Source organism: Sorex fumeus, unplaced genomic scaffold (genome assembly GCF_029834395.1).
Source record: "Sorex fumeus unplaced genomic scaffold, SorFum_2.1 ptg000063l, whole genome shotgun sequence".
Lineage (NCBI taxonomy): Eukaryota > Metazoa > Chordata > Mammalia > Eulipotyphla > Soricidae > Sorex > Sorex fumeus.
Window position 1 is genome coordinate 8,337,229 of NW_026606120.1, and position 27,829 is coordinate 8,365,057.

A 27,829-nucleotide genomic window follows, 5' to 3' on the forward strand; every position below is an offset into this window, starting at 1 on the left:
GAGATGCACAGCAGGGCTGAAGGGATGAGGCACAGTCATAAAGACAGAACAAAGCAGCCCCTGGGGGCCCAGAGAGTACAGCGGGGAGGGTGCTCACCTCGTGCACGGTAGACCTGGTTTCCATCCCTGGCACCCCTCATAGTCCCCAGAGCCAGGAGTGATCCCAAGTCACCAGGAGTGACCCTCAAGTGTAGAGCCAGGAGTCAGCCCCGAGTATGGCTGGGTGAGGCCCCCAAACAGAAACAAATTCGTCCCACTGCACCTGTGTCCCCACTCCCTGCCAGAACCAGCCAGCTAGGGGGCAGCATGCGTCCCTACTCCTGCAGTTCTGGAATCGACCCCTCCTGCTGTGGCCCTCGGCAGGACATATGGCCAGGACTGGCCACGGGAAACCGAGGGGCCCTGGGACTCCCCTTCTCAGACCCAAAGGCAGCCCCTGGGGCGCGGGAGGGGAGATCTGCTGCTCCAGGCTTGGCTGGGCTGTGGTCGTGCTTCCTAAGGGTGGACACTGGACAGGGCCCCACCCCACCATGGACAGACGCTTGCAGAGCCTGCCTGCCACTGGCCATCACGCACAGAGATGGACTGCTGGGTCAGTTGAGCTGCTCTTCACACCACACACCTGCTCTCCTTCCTGGACCCCGACCACAGGCTGGACCCCTAGTCTCGTTCCCTGGCCCCCATTGATGCAATTCTCACTGGCAGCCCCCTTGGAGTGCCCTGGGGGCCCACATAGGCCCATAAGGTGCCCAGCTGAGAAGACCCCTCAAAACCGATGTGGCGTTTCCTGGAACGCCAAGTCTCAGCCTGTGTTTGGGGCTCCCCCCTCCCTCCTACCTTCCCCTCTACTTCCTCCTTTTTTCTCACTCCCTCACTCCCCTCTTTCTCCTTCCTTCCTTCCTTCCTTCCTTCCTTCCTTCCTTCCTTCTTCCTTCCTTCCTTCCTTTCTCTCTCCTTCCTCGTCTTCCTTCTTCCTTTTTCTCCCTCTTTCTTCCTTGTCTTCTATTTCTTACCATTCATCCTTTCTTCCATTATTCCCCCTTCCTTTCTTTCCTTATACTTCTTACTCATGTTTTCTCTCTTTCTTACTCTTTTTCTCATTTATTTGCCTTGTATTTTCTTGTTTTGATAGGGGTCTTCAGGGTGATCAGGGGCTCAGGAGGGTTTCTCCTGCTTAAGCTGAGCTGGTGCTGCTCATCTGTCAGTGTTCAGGAGTCACCAGGCCCATATCCAGGGTTCTGGAATGGTAGGGAGGGTGACGCGTGTGCAAGAGATGGGACCCTTCCCTGGGTTGGGATGACACTTATTTCCTCCCCTTCCTTCCCCTCCCTGCTGCTGCCGACAGCGCCACACCTGCAGGTCTGATGCTTGCACACACCTGACTGAGTGCCGAGTGCACACGTGTCCCAGGGCATGGGGCCCAGAGGTGCACGGACTGTGCTCAGCTCATGTGGGCAGCTCGGGGGGTCAAACTCATGGCCTCACACTTGCCAGGAAGCACTTTGGGCCGCCAAGCCCTGTCCTGGATTGTGTCTGCTTTCCTTCGATCCAGGTCTTGGATCAAGCGACCCTAGAGCACTGCCTCAGTGCTCCCTCACCAGAAGGCGAGCGCCCGGCAGCACCCTCTCTGGCGTCTCTACTGGCACTGGCCAGCTCCAAAGCAGGGAGGGTCACTGCAGGAGGACAGAAAAGGAGGGCTGGATTTGGGAGGGGGCATCGCCCCTCAGAGCTGTGGGACACTCTCACGACACCTCCCCGTTGCCTGTCAGGAATCCCACGGGAAGACCCTCCATCCCCCATGGGCTCCTTGAAGCCACAGAGCACTTACACAGTCCGGGGTCTTAGCCCGAGTGAGCTGCCGAGGGCAGGTGAGACGCCCCCGCAGTGGGACTCGAACCTCACTTTCCTGGTTTGTGGATCCTGCTGCCTCAAGTCCCCGCTCCCCCTGGCCCTGGACCCTTGATTTAAGGTGGTGCCTTTCCCCAGAGAAGCACAGAACCTTAATAAGCAGCCGGGATGCTGATGGATGGCCCAGCCCTCCACCGCCTCAAGGTCACAGGGAGTTATTTTAAACTATTCAGATGCGCTCAGAGGGGAGCAAGTCCGGGAGGATTTAGGGGCTTGCCTCCTGGCAAGACTTGTGGCCACATCCCGAGCGAGCACTCGGAGACAGAGCCTCTCGCTGTCCACCGCCCTGCTTCCGTCCTACCCTCCGAGATGAATGGCCAGACCGCCGGAATAAAGGATTTATTGCGAGCGGGTCAAATAAATTTGAGACCTGGGAGCTGAGCAGAGCCTGGCCCCTTCCCCCTGCTGAGTGCTCACAGAGGCAGAGAGGCAGGTCCCCCCTGCCAGTAAGGCACCTGCAATATCCTGCCTCTCTGGAATCTTGCTGCACCCTGATCCCTGGGATGAACAAGACTCATCTCCCTATCTGTGTCCATCTCCTGCCTGTTGGGTACTGCCAACCCTGGTGCCCCTCGCCCTCCCAGCTCAGACAACCCATCCTTGGTCCTCCTCCAAGGCCTTTCCCTGCACTCACCTCCTCCAGGCAGACTTCCCTGATTGTCCAGGGAGTGAGTCTCTTGGCCCCTCTGTTTGGCATGAAGGCTTCCCAGCTTGTTGTGGCAGAGGTGGGCAGCCTGTGTCCTGGGCAAGCTCCCCAGTTTTTCTTGTCTCCCTTTGGCCTGCCTTGCCATGCCTCCCACCTGGCCCCGTCACACTCCCCCCCCCCCCAGTTGGGATTCAGGGAATGTTTGTTCCAGGACACAATTTCAAACCTGAGGATGAGGTTTAGACAAACAACATTGCATTTTCGAGCCCCCATCTCCCCAATCTTAGGCTGACCCACAATCAGGGCCAATTCCTGGCACCTCTGGAAACAAAACCACAAGCCCAGGTCTCCACAGTCTGCATTTTCCCCAGCAGCGTTTGTTCCTGGGCAGGGACCTGCCGGCCTGTGTGCAGTTCTGTGTGAGGTGCTCTAGGTGGATTCGGACCTCACACACCTACACAGAGGTTCAGCAGTGCCAACACCACCAGGAAACCCAGGGTGCTAGGAGTCCCGTGGGGCTGGGGCTCGAACTTGGGGCTCAAACTCTGGCCTCGGATGTGTAAGGCCTGCATAGCCCTCTGAGCCAGCTCCCCACCTTTCTGTTGTGTTTTGGTTTGGTTTTGGGGCCATACCTGGAGATGCTCAGGGCTTACTCCTGGCTTTGTGCTCAGTGGTCACTCCTGGCGGTGCTTTTGCAAACCATTGGGGATGCCGGGATTGGACCCAGGATGACTATGCAAGGCAAGTTATAGCCCGGGCCACTCCCCGCCTCCTTTTTAAATTTAATTTTATTATTTTTCTGTTTTGTTTTGAGGCCACACCTGGTGGTGACTCACTCCTGGCTCTGTCTTTAGGGATCATTCTTGATAGGCTCAGGGGACCATATAGGGTGACTGGGATTGAATCTGGGTCAGCCACATGCAGGGCAAGTGCCCCACCCACTGTATTATCACTCCGGAACACTTCTTATTGGGTGGGAGGTTTGGGCCACACCTAGTACTGCTCAGGGCTTACTCCTGGCTCTGCACTCAGGGATCACTCTTGGCAGTATTTGAGGGACCATATGGGATGCTGGGGATCAAACCCGGGTTGGCTGCTTGCAAGACAAATCCCTGCCCTCTGTGCTCTCACTCAGGCGCCTTTTATGTTTTAGAAGGAGACATTACCAGCTGAATGTCTGGTATCTCCCTCCCTCTCCCCTCTTTTCTCGGGGGAGGGGAGTTGTGGAGGATTGGAGGGGGGCAACTCTGTTACTTAAGTCTGACTTTAGTGTCATTATTATAGGTCTACATTTACACTTCTGCTACACATAAATGTGCCCATAAATACCAAATTTATTATTGTGCATACTTTCGTTGGGCTGGAGCGATAGCACAGCAGGTAGGGCATTTGCCTTGCAAGCGGCCAACATGGCCGACCTGAGTTCAATTCCTCTGCCCCTCTTGAAGAGCCCAGCAAGCTACCGAGAGTATCTTGCCCGCATGGCAAAGCCTGGGAAGCTACACGTGACATACTCGATATGCCAAACACAGTAACAAGCATCACAATGGAGACGTTAATGGGCCCGCTCGAGCAAATCGGTGAGCAACGGGAGGACAGTGACAGTGACTTTCACTACTTTCATAGAGATGACAATACATGTATGTAAGTCCCTGAGACTTGTCTATCTCCCTCCATGTGATATCTTTGAAGATTCATTCAAGTAGACAGATTGTTCGTTCTTCCTTTTGACTGCTGGGAGTTCCACTGTATGAATATATTACATTTTATCATCTCCTTCTTGAGGGACCCCTGGAGTGGTCGTAGTTTTAGACTATTTGCAAACAAGGTTGCAGAGGGGCCCTGGGGAGCAGTCTCCATGCTGGTAGTGTGTAATTCAGAAAATGCAATCAGTGTCAGGGGCCATAGTAGCCATTACTCCCATTAAAAAGATTTTTTTGAATGTGGGTGTGCCATATATATATATATACATATATATATATAATGTTTCTTTTGCTTTTGTGTTTGGGGGCTACACCTGACTGGTGCTCAGGGCTTACTCCTGGCTCTTCACTCAGGGATTATTCCTGGATTTGGGGTTTGGGGACTGGGGATCAAACCAGGCTTGGCCATATATCTAAAGCAAATGCCTCGATCACTGTATTGTTTCTCTGCCCCCTAAAATGTGTATCACACTGGCTAAATTAACACAAATGGCATTGCAGACACCAAGGTATTAAAATGATTAACATGGGGCCTGAGTGTAGTATAGTGGATGGGGGACTTGAGCTGTTCAGGGTTTGATCCCTGGCATCCCATATGGTCCCTGTGCACTGCTAGGAGTGATTCCTGAGTGCAGAGACAGGAGTGAGCCCTGAGCACTGCTGGGTGTGCCCCCAAACAAGAAACTCAAAACAACAATAACAACAAAAAATAAAATGACTGATATGTACTGCACACAAGACTGTTCTGTGGCTGTCTCTTGCTATGACAAGCAATGAGTCTCTTGTTGTGCTGCGTCTGGCGTGGACACATGTCTCAGTGGATGAGCAAGTGGCTGCCGAGGATATGAAATCTCTCCATGTGACTATTTATCAAAACATCCCTTTTCTAGGAAGCGATGCCCATGTTCTTTGTATTAGAAATGAATTGATCTTACTGGTTTGTGTTTTTTGAATACCTATATATTCTGGACATGAATCCTCTGTATGTTATAGGAAAGCCAATAACTTCTCTCAGCCAGGAACCTGCCTCCTCTGCTTTCCAGCTGGTCCATTCTGATTAATAGTGGGGCCAAAAGGGAACATATGGCAAAGAGGCAAAGAGGCCAAATCTGGGGCAGAGAGAAGGCTGTGTTTAAGCTACAGCTGTAGAGCTGATGCTGGGAAGTGCCAATTCAAAACTGGCCAACTGTAAAAGAATTCACTGGATAATTCTGGCAGATTCACCCAGCACCAAGATAGGTTTCCTGCAGGAGCTCTATGGAGAGTTACTCATGATTCTGCCACATTCTAAGAAAAGTCTTAGTGTTGAGGTGGAGAAATCAGGAGTAGTTCCGACCCCTGTAAAAATTGCAGCAGGCTGCCAAGAATGCAGCTTGATTCATTGAACTCAGAATTTTGCTCACATCCAGTGCTCCAGGCAGCAAATTTGGATCTCCAAGAGGTGGTTCCTGATTTCCTCACTGCCTTTCATCAACTCTGCTAGCTCCTGCAGCACCGTGGCTGATCATATGCCACAGAGAGAACAATAAATGATAACTTTCTTGGGAGAGATAGTATAGGGATGAAGGCACTTGCCTTGCATGTGGCGGACCCCAGTTTGATTCCCAGACATCATGCGTGGTCCCATGAGCACTGGCAGGGCTCTCCCCTGAGCACTGGGCCAGGAAGAGCCCCTGTGCACAGATGCATGTGGCCCCCAAATCCAAATAAATAAGTACCTTACGCAGATCACACTGAAGGCAGGGCCAGTGGGGAGAAGGGGCCGTTCCCAGAACAACTTTCATCCCAGAGGGATTTTTGAAACCAGAAGGCACCTAAGTTCTCAAATGCAGAGGAAGAAGTGAAACTGAGCTATACTTCCTAAGAGTTAGTATCTAGCCCAAGAGCAGGGTTAAGCTCAAGTGTCTATACATGTATTCCAGAGGAAGAGAAGAAGGACAGAAACCATACAAGCAGGCCTCTGCCAAGGGACACGAGGGCTCAGAGCGTTCAGAGGTCTATAAGCAGGGAACTTAGGGCTGGTCACAGGGAAGCCATACTAACTTCCACATGCTCAGAACTTACCCTAGGGTCTAACTTATGGAAAATGGCTTGAGAAATGTTTGTTGGATGGATTGGATGGATGGATGGATGGATGGATGGATGGATAGATGGATAGATGCATGCATGCATGCATGAATGCGTGGACTCATGGGTAGATGAATGGATAAGTGGATAGATGAATGGACGGATGCATGGATGCATGAATATGTGTATGCATGGATGGGTGAATAGATGGATGGATGTACAATGGATGGACAGATTTCATGAATGGATAGACTGATGCATGTATGCATGGATGGATGGATGGACAGAGGAGTAGGTGGATAGATTGACGTATGCATGGATGAATGAATGGATAGATGAATAGATGGGTACATGGATGGATGGATTGATGCACGCATGAATGAATGATGGAAATATGCATAGGTGCACAGAAGGACAGATGAATGGATACATGGATTTATGGATGGATGGATCGATGCTTGCATGGATGGATGGATGGATGGATAGATGAACAGTTGGATACAAGGATGGATGGGTGGATATATATATATATATATATATATATATATATATATATAGATGATGGATAGATGCCTGGATAGATAAATTGATGCAGGGATGGATGGGAGCCGTGAATCATGCATAGATGGAGACATAACTGGAGGGGTGTGTAGATGAATGGACAGATGGAGTGGACAGATGAAACCCTACACTGGTGCATAGCCGAACCAAGGGATAGTGGGCAGATGGAGGCACACATGGGTGTTTCTCATCTGGTAGAAGTCCTGCAGAAGAATCGGTGAAAACAGATCCTTTGGAGCTGGCAGCCCAACCTGGGAATCCTGTCTTGTTGCTAGAGCAATTCATAAAAAATATCGAGTGGCATAACTGCAAGAAATAATTGCTTCTAATTGGACTGAATTATTCTGGCCATATAGTCGACATATTTTCATAACTTTATTAATTATTCAATTTGAGGCCTATTAGCCAGCCTGCCAGAATGGGCTTCGTTATTAGAGGCTGACAAATGCCTTTGCCCCTCCCTGACACAGCGGCACTGCTGGGCAATTACCGGCTGGCCTGGGGACCCTCATGTCACTGTGGTGGAGGAAGGTGGCCCCTGGAGGGCAGGCAGGCCATTTCCAGCCCAGCCAGCAAGGCACAAGGATGGCAGACACGTGCAGCCCGCCTCTGTGGGTCACCTCTGCCCAGATCCAAGGCTGATTCTTCACCACAGTCCTGCCCCCACCTGACCCCGCAACCTGCTCCCTGCAGACTGCCAAGTCCACCCCACCACATAACCTTCCGTCACCTCAGTCAGAGACAGGAAGGGAGCCCAACTGGCCTGGGTGGGGTGGGGCTGGCCTGACCTGGACATTGCCGCCCATACCCTCTGTCCTCAGACCCAGACCCAAACCACAGGACTTGACTCTGGATTGTGTCGGGTTCCTACCCACAGCCCTCATTATTCTCTGGCTCCAGAATCCCCACTGAGGCTCACGAGGAGGAACAACACTCTCACAAAGAAGGGCAGTGGACCCACTGGTTCCCGTGGAGCACTGCACAGGGAGCCTGTTTCATGGGAGGCAACCAGCGCCTTCCCACGAAGTAGGTTTCAGGGGCCAGGGGAGGGGTGAGCGGGGGAGACAGTCATGAGGTCATCAAACTATCATCAATGACTTCATGTTGGGTCAAGGAGTGTGAAGCTCAGGAAGGCTTCCTGGCAGAGGTGGTATCTGGGCTGGGCTCTGAGGGTCGAAGAGCACTGGTGTCTGTGAAAAAGAGGGGTTGAAATGAGAGAGAGTCGGGAAGGGAGATTGCAAACTCGGAAGGTCTGGCCAAAGAGAGGGTCCCTCCTGGCGGGCAAATAACAGTAGGGACATGTAGGCACCTGGGGTGAATTTCACTAACTCCCCATTAACCTGTGTGTGGAGTGAGAGAGCAATGGTCACTGGCCTGGGCCTGGGCTCCAACCCTGCCCAGACAAAACTTCGCTGGATGCTTGGGATCAGACAACCTCTTCCTTCTCGATGTCTCCAGCAGGAAGTTGGGCTGAAAGGCTGGAGCGATGGTGCAGTGGGGAGGGCACAGGCCTTGCACACAGCCAACCTGGGTTCCACCTCAGGACCCCACCTGGTCCTCCAAGCCCTACCAGGAGTGATCCTTGAGCACAGAACCAGGAGTCATCCCTGAGCACCACTCTAAAAACAAGAAGGTAGAGAGGGAGGGAGGGAGGAAGATAGGCGAGAGGCAGAGCCGTGGGTGGGCGGCCTGGTGTGGATACAGGCAGGGGCTGGGTGTCCCTGGGATGGGCACATGCAGGGTCCTACAGCCCTCCCCGGCCCCGTGAGGCTGTCTCCACACCGAGGACAAGCTTGTTTATCCTGAGGCCTGCCCACAGTCCTAGGGAGGAGGGCTCATGTCCAGAGAGGGGCCGCACTGCCTGCCAGCGCCGCTCTGTGTGCACCTGGTCCAGCCTGTCGTGTTCCAGGTGGGTCTGCCCTGCCGCCTCCCCCCCTACACACCCGGTTCCCAGACTCCCCGTCAGTCGCTTACGTACTAATGTTCTCAGGGAACAGATGGCTGCACTGAGGTGGGCAGAAGGCGGCCCGCCCCCACAGTGCCCTGGATTTCCCGGCTTCCCAGTCACTCCAGGCTTGCGTGGAGAGGCAGTCCCCGCTGTGTGGTGTGGTGGGGAGGCTGCGGGGGACAGGAGGCTGTAGGGGCTGGAGGGACCGGGGGTTGCAGGGCCCTGCAGGGGTGAGGAGCTGAAAGTCCTGCAGAGGTGGGGGAGCTGTATGACCCTGTAGGGGTGGGGGGCCATGGGTTCCTGCAGAGGTGGGAGGGCTGCAGGTTCCTGCGAGGGTGGAAGGCTGCAGGGCCCTGCAGGGCTGAGAGGTTGCGGGTTCCTGCAAGAATGAGGGGCTGTGAGCTCCTACAGGGGTGAGGGGTTGCAGGTTCCTGCAGGGGTGAGGGGTTGCAGGTTCTTGCAAGGGTGAGGGGCTGTGGGTTCTTGCAGGGGTGAGGGGTTGCGGGTTCCTGCAGGGGTGAGGGGTCCTTCATGGGCTGTGGGGTCCTACAGGGTTGGGGGGCTGTGGAAGGTTGCAAGGGGCCATGGGTGGTTGTGGAGAGTGGGGGGTGCCCTGTCACATGGAAAGGTGAAAATCTGTCTCCAAGGGTGCTCTTAGAGGTGCCCCTCCTCCCGCAGGGCACTGGAGGGGGACCATGCACAATGCGTGGGCGGCTGTCTCCCTTGGCCCCCAGTCAGGGCCCCTAGGGGCTGCCTCCTGACCGGTCTTTGCTGTTTTCTTGTGTGGGGCCCACACTTGGCTGTGCTCAGGGCTGACTCCTGGCTCTGTTCTCAGGGATCACTCCTGGTGGGGCTCGGCCACCTGATGGGGCTTCAGGGATCACTCTGAAGGCCCTTCCCTGCTGAACAATCTCTCAGGACCCCTGCTCAGTCTTCTCCTTATCCCCAGTGGTCTGTGCCCACCCCGGGAAAGTCCGTGTCCCACTTGGAACCCTCCTGTTCCCACTCTGGGGAGTGACCTTTGGTAGAAGAGCACTGGAGGGAAGAGCAAACCTCTTCCCACCTTCCTGCCAGGGTTCTCTGAAAGGGGGCGCAGCAGAGGAGCCCCTCCCCGGAGCCCTGCCCCCAATACGCACTGGGCTGGGTGGGCTGGGTCCCCGCCACAGCGCTGGCCCCAGCACACACCCCAACGTCTGCAGGGAGGTTGGCCATGCCCTGACACTCTGGATTGCAGACTCACAGCTGCTTCCAACCACGCCCCCACCTTCAAGCTCCTCCCTCCAGAACTTTCTGCCCCCACCCTGCTGCTCTCTCCTCTCTGGTTCTGGCATCCCTGGGATTGGGGACCACTGGGAGGCTCGGGAACTGTACTCTTTTCTCTCATATTATTTGCCACACAGTGGTTCTCAGGGCTTACTCCTGGCTCTGTGTTCAAAACTCACTCTTGGGGTACCCGGGGCCACATGGGGTGCTGGGGATGGAACCCGGGTGAGCTGTCGTATAACTCTGGCCCCTAGGGAGCTGCACACTGAGTGGAATCCAGGCAATGTGCATCAGAGAAGCTCATGTATATGCAGAAGAATTCTGCTCTGCACAAAACGGGGATTTCAGAGCAGGGTGCTGTTCCTCCTGCACCAGCCTGGTTGCTCCCCTGCAGCTCCCTGCTGTCCCTGTCACGGAGGTCGCACCCCCATGTGTGTTGCTGACACAGTCCCGGTGGTCCGGGGAGGCTCTGGGCAATGCCACATGCAGCAGAAGGCAGGGACTGGACACAGGCAAGCGGCCGAGGGACCTTGAATATAATTGCTTTCTGGTTGCTCTAACCTTGACGGTCCGTGTGGTGGTAGGACGGCCCAGTCCTTGCACACCCCTCCCAGCTCAGCCCCCCTAGGAGGAGATGTTAGTCCCTCCGGCAGGCAGCCGCTCTGGGCTGGGTCTCAGCTGGCTGGGCTGAGCATGGAGGGACCAGACCCAGCTGAGATGTCTCCGGTGACTGGTTTGACGGTTTCAAGCTCTCCCAGGCCAGAAAGCAGGTTGTGGGTTCCCAGTCAACATAGCCTGCCTCCGAGCCAGGAACAGGGGTGCTATGAACCCAGGCTGCAGGGCTGCGGGGTCAGGGGGCAGCTCTAGCAAGTTGGCCCTGAGGTTCCAAGAGGGCAGAGACCCCGTCCTCCCATCAGACCAGTGTGGAGGGCCAGAGTCCTGATGTCAACCTGGTCAGGGGCCGGGCACAGGCTCAGAGAGATACAGAGTAGGGGCGCTGCTTCAGACAAAGGGGGGACAGTGGGGAGACAGTGAGGAGATACACATTGGGGGTGCTGCTGATAATGGATGCAAGACAGTGGGGCATGCAGGCATGGGGCACTGCAGATATGGGGCACACGGGCAGTGGGGTACACAGACAGTGGGGTACACAGACAGTGGGGTACATGAGCAGTGAGGTACATAGGCATTGGGGTACAGAGGCAGTGGGGCACATGGGCAGTGGGGTACATGGCAGTGGGGTATATGGATAGTGGGGTGCACGGACAGTGGGGTACAGAGCAGCGCAGGGAACTGGAGGGGACCGGGCGAGTCTGGTGTGAGGGAGCCACACTGGCTTAGAACCCAGATCCCTTCTAGAACCCCTGGCAGTCACCAGCTCTGGGAGTTCTGGTTCTGGTTCTGATCCCTACACCTTTTCTATCATTCCTAAACCTTCACCCCCCAAATCATCTTACATTCATGAAGGCCCGGTGGGACAGCCCCAAAAGATCCAGCAAAGAATCAGATGATCCTAGTGGTTTGTTTGTTTTTTTACATCAGTGTCAATTCTGCATTCGTGTCTGTAATAAATCTGTACTCAACTTCATTTAAAGGGCTGAGTTGAATTGGGTAATCAATGTGCCTCCAGGTGAAAAATTTAAACCCGGTAGCTTCAAGAATCTGGGGGTGCTTCCACAGTGGGTGCTTGTGCTGGGTCACTCTCCCGGCAGTGCTCAGGGGCCCACACTAAGCCAGGATGGAACCTGGCTGTCCACAATGTGCAAAGCATGTGCTGCAGTCCCAGGCCGCTGAACCATCTCCCCTGCCAGTTTCAGGCTCTAGAGCAAAAGGATTTTAAACAAACAATATAGGGAATACTTCATAACTACATGCACAAACAAACAAAACAACAATCAGAAGAAAAGCAACCCTGAAGTTTGGAGTCCTACCCCCACAGTTCATAAGAACATGAGCCCGGATGGGAGCGCAGGAACCATAAAACCCTCAGCAAAGCCAAGTGGGGGGGGGAGAGAGAGAGAGAGAGAGAGAGAGAGAGAGAGAGAGAGAGAGAGAGAAGAGTGCCTGCCATAGAGGCAGGGGGTGGAGGGAAGGAAACTGGGGATATTGGACATTGGTCGTGGGAAATGTACACTGGTGGAAGGATGGGTGTTGGAACATTATATGACTGATACCCAATCAGAACAACTTTGTAATTGTGTATTTCATAGTGAGTCAATTTAAAAAATATAATACAAACAAACAAACAAACAAACCCTTAGACAAAGCGCCAAAAAGGGGACAGGTTCATGACACTGAATAATTTTTGGACATAACCCCAAAGGCACAGGTAAGAAAAGCAAGTCATAAGCTGGACTTTATCCAAATGAAAAACTTGCATGCATCAAAGCATGCTTGTGCTAACAGAGTAAATAGGCAACCCATGGGACGAAAGAAACTATTTTCAATCATGTATATGATGAAGGATTAATATTTAGAAATACAGGGAGAGCTAGCTGGGCTATCAAGGGTTCACACTTAGCACACAGGGACCCGAGTTTGAGCCTCAACACATATTCCCCTCACTCCTCCATAGAAGCAGTGCCAGCCAGACAGAACCATCAGCCTGGTTTACCAAGTATCACTGGGAGTACCTCTCGACCTCCTGAGCACTGTTAGTGAGGCCCCCCAAGATGAGAAAAATAATATTTAGAAATGTAGAGAACATGTATAACTCAGCAAACGCTTTGAACACTCATATCAATCCATTTTCAAAACATGCAGAAGGTTTGAATTGGGTGTTTATTTCTGCAGAGAAGATATAGTAGCTGCCCATGGGTTCATGAGCTGATACCCACCACCATCACTCGGGGTTAGGGAAATGGGAAGCAAACTCACGATGAGGCCCAGCATCACGACTTAAGACTCCAATTAATGGGGTCTAAGAGATGGTCCAGGGGTAAGACCTGTACCTGGTACACAGCACACCTGGCTTCATCCTTTGAACAACGAGGGATGTAGCTTTGGAGACCTCTGGTCTGAAGACCTCTGAAGATGGCCAGGGTGGCCCATAAAACACCCAGCACCTCAGAATCAGAGCAGCCCCATTTCCTCAAGGTCCTGCATAGAACCACCAACCTGCCAGACCAAGAATCCATCCGTGGGGCACTGTTTGGAAAGCCACCCCTCAAAAAATGAAGACTGCAATTCACCCCTAAAACAGAATATAGCAGCACTGACAAGGATGTGGAGAAATCAGGGTTCTCGTGTACTGCTATGGGCTATTGGTGCAGACACTGTAGAATGGCACCGTGGGTCCTCCAAGAACCAAACATAGACTTACCAGCCTGCTTCTGGGTCTCTATCCAAAGAACAAGCAGGGACTCAAAAGAGGTATCTGCACTTTTTTATCAGAACAGAGTCATTCGCAAGAGCCAAGAGGTAGAGTCGCCCCTGGGTCTCCTTGACAGACAAATCGGGGTGCCTGATGTGGGGGCATAAAGATGATGGAATATTATTCAGCCTTAAAAAGCCATGCGGTTCCTGCACGTGCTGCAGAATGGATGAGTCTTGCAGACACTATGCTAAGTGACAATAAAGCAGTCCCCGTAAGACAAAGATTCGATGGCTCTTCTTTTATGAACTACCTTAGTGTCAGAATGATGATTGTGGGGCTGAGAGGAAGGGGCGATGGGGAATTCAGTTTGCGGGGGGGGGGGACAGTTTCCGCTGGGGAAGACAACAACAACAACAAAAGTTCTGGAGGTGGGTGTAACAGAGCACTGGGTGTCCTTCAGCTGCAGAGCAGGTTGGTGTAGAAGGCGCGGATGGCAAACTCCCTGTGACGCCCGTCACCTTACAAGCCTGTCACCCTCGCAACACACCCAAGTCTGAAAAACAACCCTATCGACTTATGATTTCTGAGCTGGAAAACATTTTCTTTTCATGCGTGGGGGGAGCTGGAAGCCAAGTCAGCTGGGGACCCGCACCCTGTTCAAGAAAAGAACGCTTTGGGGATGGAGTGATAGCACAGCAGGTAGGGCATTTATTTGCCTTGTACACGGCCGACCCAGGTTCGATTCCCAGAATCCCATATGGTCCCCCGAGCACTGCCAGGATTAATTCCAGAGTGCATGAGCCAGGAGTAACCCCTGTGCATCGCCAGGTGTGACCCCCCCACCCCAATAAAAAAGAAAAGAGAAAAACGCTTTGTTTTGGCAGATGGGCTGGAACAATAGCACAGTGGGTAGGGCATTTGCCTTGCACGAAGCCAAGTCAGCCCAGGTTCGATTCTTCCACCCCTCTCGGAGAGCCCGGCAAGCTACCGAGAATATCTCACTCGCACGGCAAAGCCTGGCAAGCTACCCCGTGACGTATTCGATATGCCAAACACAGTAACAACAAGTCTCACAATGGAGAGGTTACTGGGCCCGCTCGAGCAAATCGATGAACAATGGGAGGACAGTCCTACAGTGCTACAGTGTTTTGGCAGAAGCTATTCTTGGTGGTGGCCCAGCCACCTTCCTTCCGCTTTGGTCACTCAGCCTGTGGGTACCCTGCACAAGGAGATCAGCAGGAGCCTGCACCCTGCTCTCTCTGTCCCTGCATAAAACTGGGTGCAGTGAGTCTAAGAATGTGGGGGGCGGAGATGGAGAGTGAGACTGGTCGCCTGCGTTTCTCCCATTCACAGGGAGAACTCGTGACGGAAGCCAGAATGCGACTCTCTAGTCTACCTGCGAAGCATCCTGGGAGGAGAGGCAGAGAAAGTGGACTCAGGAAACGCAATAATTAAATAACACAACGAGGGCTTAAATTTCCAAGTTGATTCCTGGGTCTCATTTATAAAAGTTAACAGGGCATATTTAATTTGGGAATTGGCTCACGTTCTTCTCTTCCAGTCGAAACCTCATAAATGAAATATACTGGATCATAGCCCAGTGCGGAAATAAAAGTTATGAATAATGTCTCTATCTCAATCATTGTCAGGGCTTTAATATTCCTAATTACTTTAAAAAGCTAGATATTCAATATAGAAAAATTTTTTTTTCTTTTTATCTCCACTCGTGAGATTAGTGCAATTTAATAAGAGTCATTCTGTCGTCTTGATTCAGTGTAAACTGACATTTCATCCTTTTACTCTTCATTATTATATGGGAAGGAGGTTTATGACCAAGCATGCAGCAAGTCCATTTCCCCATATTGGTCTGTCTAACCACTCAGATTTATCCACGAGAGCTGACGTGGCCAGCCCTGGGCAAACCAGCCTCACGTCACTTCTTTTATGAGGCAGAAAAAAATGAGTCCAGCCCTTGAAGAAATGAGGCTGGAGGGTGAAAAGGCAGCGAGTGGTTAACAAGCCCCTTGTCTGAGCCCCAGGACTGATTTGTTCCCTTTGTGACGGCCAAGATCGTAAGTCAGAAAAGGCAGGGCCAGTGCCAACAGCAGGATGAACATGGGAGCCTCCCTGCCTTTTTCGGGGACCTAACGGGGACAACCCCTGGGGCACATGGTTCAAGAAAAACTTTTGAGAGTTCAGCTGTCCAGTGGAAGCAAAAATCTTATTTGTGACCGTGTTTTGTCTTTATGTCCATAAACATGACCCAGTATATGTCACTGCTTCAGTTTCAAGCATTGGCCCTGCATGCAGCCGTCTTTGGTTCAATCCCTGACACCCCATATGGTTCCCTGATCCCCACCAGGAGTGATCCTGAGCACCGAGCAAAGAGTAAACTCTGAGCACTGCTGATTGTAGCCAAAATAAATAAACAAATCGATAAATGTTACTTTTTTTTTTTTACGGGCACCTCCCAGACCCCACTGAGGGGGAAGTGCATATAACACTCACCTTCTGAAAACTCTGAAAAAAGAAAAATACCAATTCTGAAGCCAGCAGGAAAGATGGTGGCCTAACTGAATAAAAAAAATCAGAAACCAATCTATATGCCCATCAATAAGAAACTGGTTAAATGCCAGATTGTGGTCATTCATGACACAAAATTCTATTGGGACATTAAAAATGGAATGGGCGACTCATGTTTATTGACAAGGAAATAAGAGTGTGACATATGGTTGAATTTTCTTTCTTTTTTTTTAATGCAAGAGTAATGCTATTTAATCAGCCATTGATTAAGCTGATTGAATTGGGCATGAACTCCATATTACTTTTTTTAAAATTTTTTTTAAAAAATCTTATTTTTATTTCTTTTTATTCAGATACGGTTGGATTTTCAAAAGTCAGTCACAGACTAGAACACACTTCTGACTGAAATACACAAAGTTACAGTTTCTCTAAGTGCTGGGGAAGAGCAGGGAGGTAGCGCCTAAAATGCCACTCAAGGTATGGGGACCCCTTCTTTATGCCGATAATTTTGGTTATTTGAGATTTTTTAAAAGATGCTTATCAAGAAGTGACAATCAGAGTTTCTTGCAAGGGTATGGATGGAGCTTCCTGTATCCACATATGGATGGACATGCATCTACTCAGACACCTCCAGAAGTCTCTGGAGGGCCCAGAGCACCCATAGGGATGCAGGCCCAATGCCCTGGGGTAGGGTTGACTCAGGTAGAGAGACAGCCCGGCACACCAGCAGCTTCCAACCACAAGCAGCCAACTGAGTCAGGGTGTGTCCTGAGGCTGGTCAGTCTCTACAGGGACCTCTACTCTCATATAAGTCTTGCTCCAACCTCGGCTGCATCAACAGAGGCTGACTGGAGCCAGAGCAGTAGTACAGTAGGGAGGGCACGTGCTTGGCAGGCGGCTGACCAGGGTTCGATCCCCGACATCCTATTGGATCCCCCCTGGCACCACCAGGAATGACTCCTGAGTGCAGAGCCAGGAGTGAGCCCTGAGCATTGCTGGGTGTGGCCCCAAAACCAACCAAAGAAACAAACACCAAACCAGAGTCTGAGCATCGAGAAGGATGGAGAGAATCACAGCTGACAGAGTGGAGCGTTAGGGGGCTGAGATGGCACGAGGAGCCAAGACTTGACTTCAACTGGAGGATCCAGTGATACTGCCTGGTTCCTCACTTCCCAGTACCACAGGGAATGACCCCCAAGCATGACCTGACCTGGAGGTAATCCCAGCACTGCCAAGTGTGGTCCCTGAAACTCACACCCCTGCACAAAAAAAAAGTCCAGGTTTTGACTTGGTATATAGTCCCTGTTTGCACATGAACTAGCTGTATCTGTTAGAATTTCCCTCACCTCTCTGTATTTCTGCAGTCCCAGAAGTAAAATGGGTCGAATGACAAATCCCATGCCCTACAGTTATGACGATTAAATGAGATGATAAGGGAACTGGAGATACAGTACAGCAGATAGAGCGTTTGCCTTGCATGCGGCCGACCCAGGTTCGATTCCCAGCATCACATATGGTCCCCCAAGCATCTCCAGGAGTAATTCCAGAGTGCAAAGCCAGGAGTAGCCCCTGTGCATCGCCAGGTATGACCCAAAAAGAAAAAAAAATGAGATGATAAATAAAGAGCCAGGCGCACAGTAAAATTTCACTAAAAAGCACCTAGCTCCCTCCTTTCTTTCTCTACAAGCCCGCAGTCATGTGGTCAGACCTAGCGATGCTCGGTGACTAGTCACAACGGTCCAGCTTGTGGAGAAAGACCACCAGCCAGGGGCGGGAAAGAGCAACACTCAGGAAAAGGCGCTCGGGTGGGAAGTGACCCATCGTCCAGTAGCAGAGGGCTGGCCCTCACAAGGCCCAGGTTCTCTATCACTGTTCTTTGTGGACTTGTCCACTGAGGTCCTGCTGAGGAATCCCAGCCATGCAAGGCTCGATTGTCCAGACTTTACTCTAAGTGAGAACCAGCTGGTAGAGATTGGAGATAGATGCACAGAACAGAAGCGAGAACTGTCCAGTTGCCAGATTATGCTCCTCTTGGAGCCCCTCATCAATGCAGGTTGGAACCGGCCCTGAAATCCAGGTGGGACATTGAGACTGTCACTACAAACAATGACTGGGGGAAGGAAGTGAGTTCCCTGAATCCAACGCCTCAAGCAGGCATGGGGGGCCAGAGTGAGTGACAACAATGGTGAGGGCACTTGCTTTGCATGTGGCTGAGATCAATCCCTGGCTACACCTATGGTCCCCTGAGCCCCACCAGGAAAGCTCTCTGAGCGCGGGGCCAGGAGTCAGCCCTGAGCACCATCAGGTATGTCCCCACACCAAAACCCAACAGAAAAACTGGCTTAAAACTCAGCCTTTAGATGCTCCTGTGGGCTCAGAACAGCCAGCACTAGTGACCTTCACCCTGTGGGTAGATCTTGTTGTGCAAACAGCTATGGGCTGATTGCTCAGCAAGCCTGAGGTGAGGGAGGGGGAGGGGAAATGGGCAGCCTGTTCAGAAGCAAAAGAGAAAAGCAACCGCCAACAGGACAGTCTCCTGGCCAACGGAGCAAGCCCTCACAGATGCCCCTGTAACTGAATTTCCTTCTCCAGAAAACACACAGCATCTGGGACCCCAGGCTAGTTCACTACCCACTTCTGCATCCAATGCACTATGAACACACGGGTACCGAAGTACATAAACTGGGGACCGCACCCTCAGCAGGACCCTCTGGACATCACAGGCCCATGGCAGGTCCTGGTCTGGGTTGCAAGAGACAGACCAGGGGCCAAAGGGCTCACTTCTGCCAAGGCGACTCCTACAGACCAGGACCATGGAACATCCGGTTAGCACGTGAGCTTGACACCCAGGTCCTCAGGGTTACTTTTGTTTGTCTAGAGGCACCACCGGGCCCTGTTTCTCATCCTGGTGCCCTTCAAATCAGTGGAACCCATGGAAGTAAGAAATTATTGAAAGCCCAATGCTGGGAATTTTTCAAGACACCCAAGCAGATCCAGGAACCCAAGAGTCACAAAACAACCCAGACTCAGAGCAAAATCACACCCAACAGCCTGGCTTTGCCCCCAATGTGGGTAGGGGCTCCGGTGAGAGGAGGGAGAAGGATTCGAACTAGATGTTTCCAGTCCAGTAGAGGGGGGTAAGATGATGGGGGACCAATAAACCCCCATTCCTGGGCACTGGAGCCAGGATGTGGCAGATGACCAGGGGTGTATTCTAGAGGTGAGGGAGTACGGGGTGATGCCAAGTTGATCAAGGAGCTCTGCCACCTACTCCAGGCCAGCTCAGAGCTGGACAGAAAGTGGGCTTCCATGCAGGGCTCCGAAAGCAACAAGGCCGAGATGCAAACCAACCACTGACTATAGAGTGGGCAAAGGAAAGGGAGAATTTGTGGGCACCTGGGGAGAAGGGGCCAGGGCAAAGGTCACTCAGCCCGACTGTAGAGACAAGGCGCAGCCACTGGGAGGGGTGCTGGGTGGGTGGGGGTGGGGCAGGTCTGTCCCTGGAGCATCAGCCTCACTCAGGGCCATAGACACTGGTACTGTCAGCCCAGAGGAAGGTCTAAGTGCAGGATCTATCCCGGTGTTCCCTTCTGCTTTGGGAACACAAAGGTCCCCAGGAGCCCCCAGTCTCAGCTGTTAATCCCCTGAGCCTCTGTGGGCAACCGCAAAATTGAGTCTTCAACCAAAAAAGCCAAGGGCAAGCGTGGATCATGTGACCCTGGATATCCACCTGGACCGCATGATTTTGGGTATCTACCTGGACCGCATGACTCTAGGTATCTACCTGGACCACGTGACCCTGGGCATCCACCTGGACCATGTGACCTGGGTATCCACTTGGACCATGTGACTCTTGGGTATCCACTTGGACCACGTGACCCTGGGCATCCACCTGGACCGCATGACCCTGGATTTCCATCCGGACTGCGGGATCCCGTGTTTGTGCCTCAATGTCACCACCAGCCTCAAAGAGCCAAGGGAGAGATGGGTAATGGAGACCCACATACTCTGCACACTCCCCCACACCGCACCCCTCCACACCCCACGCCCCCCACCCTCCCCACCCACACTGGTGCGCACCTGGACAGCAGCTGCCCAGCACCAAGAACCCAGCATGCGCGGCGCCCACTGCCCCCGAGTCCTGGCCCCTGGGATGCACACTCACCACTGGAGCAGTCGGGGCCCCCCCAGCCGGGTTCACAGTGGCAGGTGTCTGGCGAGACACAGCGTCCATGCACGCACTCCTCAGTACACAGGGCTGTGGAGAGAGGGGAAGAGCATGAGCACCACCCGAGGGCCCAGTCCCAGGCGCCGCCTGCTCAGTCACTGAAGGAATTAGAACATGAATCCATCCTGACTGGGCTTCCTCACAGTCGCCCTCTCTGATGCCCCGCCCCAACCCAGAGAAATGGCAGCTTGTGGGAGCTTACAAACCATCCCCTTCTTGCTCTACCCTTGCAGAGAACCCCCACACTCAACCCAGCCCACAGGCCCCTAAACTACCCACAGACCCCTGACCCTACCCACTAGCCTCTAAACCCACCATAGGCCCTTGAACTCACACACCAGCACCTAAACCCACCCACAGGCCCCTAAACCCACCCACAGGGCCCCTAAACCCACCCATGGGCCCCTAAATCTATCACAGGCCCCTAAACCTACCCACAGGCCCCTAAATCCACCACATGCCCTGCACTCACACACCAGCACCTAAACCCACTCATGGGGCCCCTAAATCCACCCATGGACCCCTAAACTCATCACGGGCCCCTAAACCCACCACGTGCCCCTGCACTCACACATTAGCACCTAAACCTACCCACAAGCCCCTAAACCTCTCCACCCGCCTCCCAGGTTTTTTCCAGTCTGTGTGAGAGCTGGCTTTCACTTTTCCTCCTTTCTGTGTGCAAAGGCCTTGAAACTTCTCGGAGACCCAAGGACCAGCTTGTCGCCCGTCTCCCACACCTTTCTGCCCTCCTCCCCAAATGTCCCTATTTTGGGGCTCTCAAATGTCAGCAAATCAGCAAAGCACACAAATACTAAGGAAAAAGCAACAGCTAATTATAAGAAAGTAATTAAGAGAGACATCCACGGTGATGATAATTGTAATTAGAAAGAGCCTGGCAATTTCTTATCACCCCGTCAGACGCCCCAGCCGTGGGTGCGGGGGGCTGGGTTCCCGCCCACCACATATTGGCAGCCGCCTGCGGAAGGGAGATGATTCCTCTCTTCCGTCAACACCCACCTTTTCTCAAGGTCATCCTCTGCTCCCCAAAGACCCGTCCCACCACCTGATCCCTCTATGAGGGGCTACAGACCCTCCCACCCCCTGCAGCCCCTGCAGTTGGGTAAGCAGGGAAGTCAGCAGTGAACACCAATGCTGTCCACTTCCTAGAATCAAAATGAAGCCACCCCCCTCCCACTTCTTAATCCTTCCTTTCTTTCTTTTTTTCCCCCTGACAGGGAATTAGAGACCTTTTCACTGTAGGAACTGGTCTAGGCCAGGGAAGTAGGGGGCCTCTCTGGTGAGTTTTGAAAGGCCGCCGTGCCCACTGCCTGGCCTGGATGCCCGCAGAGAAGGCAATACCAGGCTGAGCCGCCCAAGTGCGTGTGATGTTATTGCAGGGTCCACTGGCCCCTCTGTATCCCTTGCATTGGTCCGAGGATAGGCTGACCTGGAATAGCCTCTTTGTATGCCCTTACCTGGCCTTCATAAGCCTGGAATAGGTGTATATGTGTGTGTGTGTGTGTGTGTGTATGTGAGTGTATGTATATGTGTGTGGGTGTGTGTATATAAGTAAATGTGTTTGAGTCTGTATGTGTGAGTGTGTGAGTCTGTGTGTAGAGTTTGTGAGTGTGTGAGTGTGTGTATGTGAGTGTGTGAGGCTGTGTGTGTGAGTTGTGTGTGTATGAATGTGTGTGTATGTGTGTGTGTGTAGTCGGGGTATTCCAGCACATTCTCCTATATACAGGTGAGTTAAGGTTTTTTTATTTGGTTTTTGGGCCACACTGGTGATGCTCAGGGCTTACTCCTGGTTCTGTGCTCAGAAATCACTCCTGGTGGCACTCAGGGGACCACATGGGGTGCTGGGAATCAAACCCGGGTCAGCCACATCCTAGGTAAGTGTCCTCCCCGTTATACTATCTCTTCAGTCCCTATCGGTGCTTCTGGGGTCTGGTTTGTGCCCCACCCTTGTGGCTCTGACCCACAAGCTCACCTATTTCCTGCAGAGAACCAGGGGCTCCACGTCAACCCACAATAGCTGCTCACCTGCTGACTGGCAAGACCCGACCAGTCACCGAGGCCTCCTCTCCCCACTCCCACTGACCTTCCACACTGCCTCAGATGGTGACACAAGTCACTGGTGGCCCTGGCTATGCCTGGATGGACTCCCGGCTTGGCACCCACCTCCTCCCCTCCCCCCACCCATGCTCAGCCCCTGCCTGCTCCCACACCTGGTCCTGGGGGTCTGCACAAGCGCACGCAGCCAGGTCGAGAGCAGCGTGAGGTCGGCCGCTCTCCACATACTCGGGCAGAGCATCACCCACGAGTGAATTGATTCCTGGACCTTAACCTCGCGATACTTCAAACCATACACCCTACCTGTACTCCAATATTACCGCACAACATTTGATAGGGTTCAAAGTAGGAGGCAACCAATCTTAGAGGAGAAATACACGTTTTATTTTTATAGACACACATATATAAAAAGCACACAAGGCTCAACCTTTAACATGTTAGTGATCTCTTATAGAAGGGCTTAACGGCTCCTGGATGAAATACAACAATCTCCACACTCTTCCCTCTAAGGATATTTTTTGGGGGAGCATTTTCAGTGGTTTTTCATAACAAACAATACAAAATATATTATTTCGGTTCTGCTTTGGGGCAAGGATTGGGGTATGGGATGGAAACACCCAAAATTTGGTGGTCGGAAGGTGTAATAATGGTGGAACTGGTGTTTGAATATTAAATGTAATCAAATATTGTAAACTATTTTATAAAATAAAAAAATTAAATAAAAAAAAGAGAGAAAGCAGCGTGAGGAAAACACACTCCACCCCCAGTGGAGAAACTGAGGCCTGAGTGCAGGAGGGAGTATGGGGCGGGGGAGCCGGTATACAGGATGAGCTCTGGGGTGCTTCAACCATGGGGCCTTCATGCTTTTGCCAGACGTTGGACAGAGGGCAAGCGCAGGGCTGCTGGCACTCACTTGGCAACAAAGGTAGGGGGCAGCTTCTCCCTGAGCTCCCCGAAGGGTGGTGCTGGGATGCGGAGCAGCATTGAAGTAGGAAGGGCAAGCAGTGAAGATCAACACACGTCCCATCCCTGCCCCGGGGACCTGGCACTGGTCTGCTCCTGCACCCTCTCCTGGCCGGAGAATGGGGCTTGCGGGGGCTCTGACCCCACTGCTCTCCTCCCAGATCCCAGTACCCCCGGGAATAATCCAGCAGGCACCACCGCTCAGCCGATGCCCATGTTGCATCTGGATGCCCCTGCATGCAGAGGACAGCTGTCCCCCCACCTGGGCTGCTGTCCCCTCCTCACCACAGCACCCGGAGTTCTGCCCGGGCTGTCGGCTTGTCCAAACCTCCATGCATTCATATTTCATAGGTGTTGTTTGGACAGTGTTGTTGGAGGCATGAAATATTGATGAGCAAACAGCCAAGGCTCAGCGAACGTGTTAGGTGATCAGGCTATGGGGGGTGGGGGCAGTCCCTGGTGCTGGAGGCATATGGGGGTGCTGTGGGAGAGCGGGCAGCGCCTCCTTGAAGCCCCTGACTCGTCCTGCCCTCCACACAGGTTAGCTGCAGGGGCTGAGTCAGGCCCTTTCTCTTCCTACTCTGCTCTAACACAGGCGTCATGGCAGGGCGCCCTCCCCACACTGCAAACTCATCTGGGGCACAGATGGGCACTCGGAGGGGGGCGATGTGCCCAGCTTGGGGTTAAAGTCAGTCACCACCCTTGGCCCAGTGCAACAGAGAACCAGGACCTGATCCTTCTCTTGCTTTATCCTTTATGTTCAAACTTCGAGGCGCTCCAACTTCCAGGTTTTTTGACTTCTGGGTGTTCTAACTTCCAGTGCTCCAACTGCCAGGTGCTCTAGCTATCAGGTGCTCTAGCTTCCAAGTAATCCAACTTGCAAGTGCTCTAACTTCCGGGCACTCTAGATTCCAGGTGCTCTAACTTCTAGGTGCTTTACCCTCCAGGTGCCAGAGCACCTGTAGCCGCCGCACCGGGGCTGGGTGGCTGTGAGCAGCCACACTCAGAATGCTAGTCTGGCCCCAGCGAGGCCTCTTGGGCCTTCTCCATGGGGACAAGTGACCTACATCTCCCTGTCGCTCCTGCTCTGCTGGGTGGGGACAGGAACGAGCCGGCCGTGTTGGGGGCTCTGGAGCAGGTGGCCCCAGTGCCACGGGAGGGGAGCTTCTGTGCTCTCCTCCATGTGGGCAGGGGTGCAGGTCCCTGGCTGGGACAGGCTGCAGGACAGCCCCACCGCTACCTGTGTTGACAAGGCCAGTGACGCTGATGTGTTGAAGCTAAACGCCATTTTGCTCTGTTGGCAGGACCTGGGAAATCACATCACCTTCTTGTATCAATTTTTTCATCCACAAAATGGGGATAATAGGAGTACCCACCTCACAGGTGGGTGCAGAATTTCTACATGATGGAAATTCTACATACAAAGTGCTGATGCTGGAGCACAGGAAGTTCTCAGTAAGCAAGAGCTGCACTTATTACACATGTGCATACACACACGCCCACACATGCACATGTACATGTGTGTGCACATGCACACACACATGCACACACATGTACGCATACACATGCAAACATGTATGCACACACATGCACACATACACAAGGACACAAGCACAAACATGCTTACACACATGCATGTGCGCGCACACGCACATACACACACACACACACACGGAGCTGACAGCAGCTTCCTTTGCACCACTATTCCCTAGTCACGTGCTCCCTGTCCATCCCCCAGACAGTTCGGCCCTTCACGGCCGTCCAGCGCCTTGATGCCCTCCTGCCCCCGACACAGTTGTTGGGTGTTTCTGGGTCCCTGGGGTCAAAGTTGGCACAGGGAAGGTCTGTCTCAGCCTCACAGTGAAGTCACAGTGTGTCCCCAATTGCTGAGGCCTGTCCCTCAGCTGGGGCTGTTTCCTGGCCTGCGACAATCAGGGGCTAAGGAGCCCGGGGTGGGGCCAAGGGGTCCAGACGTGGGTGTGTGGGAGCCAGGACTAGTGTCTCGCAGCCTCTGTCCCAGTGATTATCAAGACACTCGTTTTTCCGATCCCATGAGAGAAGAGCGGGCAAAGAGCTGAGGTCACGACACAGTGGACGCTGCTCCCTTAGGAGAAAAGGCGCAATCTTACAGTTTGTGGTCACATGGCCGGGACTGGAGGGTTAAGTGAAGTAAGTCCCCGGGATAAGGACAGAGAGTGGACGGCCCCACTCATTTGTGGCACACAGAGGACAGGCAGTAATGGGCAACCCTGTGCCTCAGGTTATAAAACAGGTCGCTGAGCTGGGGAGAAGTGGGAACAGGGAAGAGAGGGACCAGAGGTGACACCTGGACAGTGGTGGAGGCCTTGGACACTGCAGTGATGGTGAAGGGGTCGTAACTTTGCACCATGAACCCCTAAATGTTAACGCAGCTGTTCCCATGTCACCTAATTGACAATCAACATGTTAGAGCAGGGGCCAGGGGACAGAGCAGCAAGGAGGGCGCTAGCCATGCACGACAAAATCCCAGATCAACCCCAGTCCCATCAGGACTGATCCATGAGCACTGAGCCAGGAGTACCCCCTGAGCACTGCTGGGTCTGCATCTTCCCCCCCAAACCAGAAAGGAGGTGTCAGGGCTCCAGTGACAGGACAGTTCTCAGCCCGCCAGGTTCTCCTCCAACACCAAGGGGGCTCAGATCCCAGGGGTGTGTCTATGGGCAGGGAGCTGACCCCACCATGGACACTCAGGCTGGTGCAAGGCCCCGTCTCAGGCCGGGCCTCTCAGGCTGACTCCAGACGCCTGTTTCTGAAAAGTTCTGCTGGCACAAAGCCAAGCCCACGGGCTGGACCATCATCCGTGGCTGCTCCATGCACTGCCGAGATGGATGGGCAGCAAAGCCTAAAAGACCATCTGGGGGGCCAGAGGCATGGCACATGCTCCGCATGGCGAGGGGCTTCGTTCCAGCCCACGCACCCACCAACACACACAACTACAATCCTGGGCTCTACTGCCAGAGGAACCCACCTCCAGCTGCCGGGGCTCAGCTTTGGTGGAGGACTGGACCCGGGTCTTCAACCTCTTCCCCCTGTGTCCTGTCATGGACCCGACCCCAGGCAGAGGGAGGAGAGGGCCCCAGAACTTCTGGGCCACACTGATGCCCCAACAGTGCTGGAAAGTGAGACAGGTGCCCCACAAAACAGGGCGCCAGGCAGGAAAGACGGCAGAAGCCCTTGGAGTAGATGCCACCTTCCTCCAGGGACTGGGGACAGGCCAGGGGCCTGTCGGGACACTCAGGCTGTGGCAAACACTAGGGCATTCAGACTCAGACGCCACTCCCCCGCCCCCGCCAGCGGACACTCCCACTCATCCCACTCCCCAGACCGATGAGCCAGACCCTGTTTCTCAGCCTTCCTGCCCCCAACCACCCAACCAGGAGCCTCTTACTCATTTTCTCTCTCAATTAGTTAAAAAAATATTTTTTGTTGAGGGGCTGCACCCCACAGTGCTTAGGGCTTATCTGCCCTCAGGGATCCCTCCTGGTGGGACTTGGGGTGGCGGGATACAGGGTGCCTGGGTGAGACTCTGGCTCTCCTTTTGGTATGTGTTGTTGCACTCCTGAGCCCCCTAACCCAGCCTGCATTTGTTTCTCGGTCCCTCACTCTGACTCTGGCAGGAGACCCGAGCTCCCCGTGTTTGCTGTGTGCACACCACTGCTTTGCAAAGCCACGTGCAAGAATAGACCCCTGAAGGATCATGCACTCTGCGCCCTGTGTCAGCCCCGCGTCTCCAGCGACTGCACCCAGGGCCTGGCCCCTGGCTCCTGGGCACTCAAAGAGAGCAGGAGAGGGGCGGGAGGCGCGGCCGGACAGGAGGGGGCCTCCCCTCAGGCAGTACCCAAGGGCCCCAGCAGCAACCCAGCAGCGACTCAGCAGCGACTCCAGGCCGGGCACCTCTCCTGGCTCCCCTCATGCTCCCGCGACTTAGGGTCCCACTGAACACTCTAGTTCTTTCCCTTGTCCACGCCTGAGCCAAGGCTCCCTGCCTCATTTGGGCAGCTCCCGCAGGACCACAGGCTGAAGAGGGATTCCTGCTGTGGAGACGTAGTGCAGCCCCTACGTGTGTGTGTGTGTGTGTGTGTGTGTGTGTGTGTGTGTGTGTGTGTATGTGTGTATGTGTAGGACGGAATCTGAAGGCAGCCCCTACGTGTGTGTGTGTGTGTGTGTGTGTGTGTGTGTGTGTGTGTGTGTAGGACGGAATCTGAAGGCATTTCCAGGGTTCTACTGCAGCCACCCTTCTCAACTGGATTCCCACCTGTCCATGGTGCAGGCAAGCTCGGATGGAGTGTTCTGAGATGCACAGATCAGGCCGGGTATTCAGGGCCCAGCGTGGGCATTGTGGTCTAGGTAGGACTCGGGGCTTCTCTGCAAACAGTCGCTGAGCCCGCCTTGGGCCTGTCGCGCCCCCAGTGCCGAGTGTGCCTCAGAATCAATCCTCCAGCCCATTAGCATTCTACCCAAGACGGGCCACGAGTCCCCGAGGTGTTCCTGGTAATATATTTTGCCTGGCGCTTTGCAAATGGTCTTACTAGTTAATGGAACTATAAAAATTACTTACATGAAAAGGTCAAGATAAATAAAGACAACCAGG

General features: G+C 53.4%; 1 protein-coding gene across 14 annotated transcripts in view; it reads right to left on the reverse strand.

Annotated features, from left to right (window-relative positions):
* MEGF11 (multiple EGF like domains 11) overlaps positions 1–27,829 on the reverse strand; it is a 311,370-nt gene that overhangs the window by 141,648 nt on the left and 141,893 nt on the right. For all 14 annotated transcript variants that reach the window (XR_008794233.1, XR_008794235.1, XR_008794234.1 and 11 more), the window contains exon 5: positions 20,101–20,193. Coding sequence is in view for 11 of the 14 variants with exons in the window: in XM_056127064.1 (XP_055983039.1) it covers positions 20,101–20,193 (93 nt within the window). In the remaining 3 variants the exon portion in view is untranslated. The remainder of the gene's footprint in view (positions 1–20,100; positions 20,194–27,829) is intronic.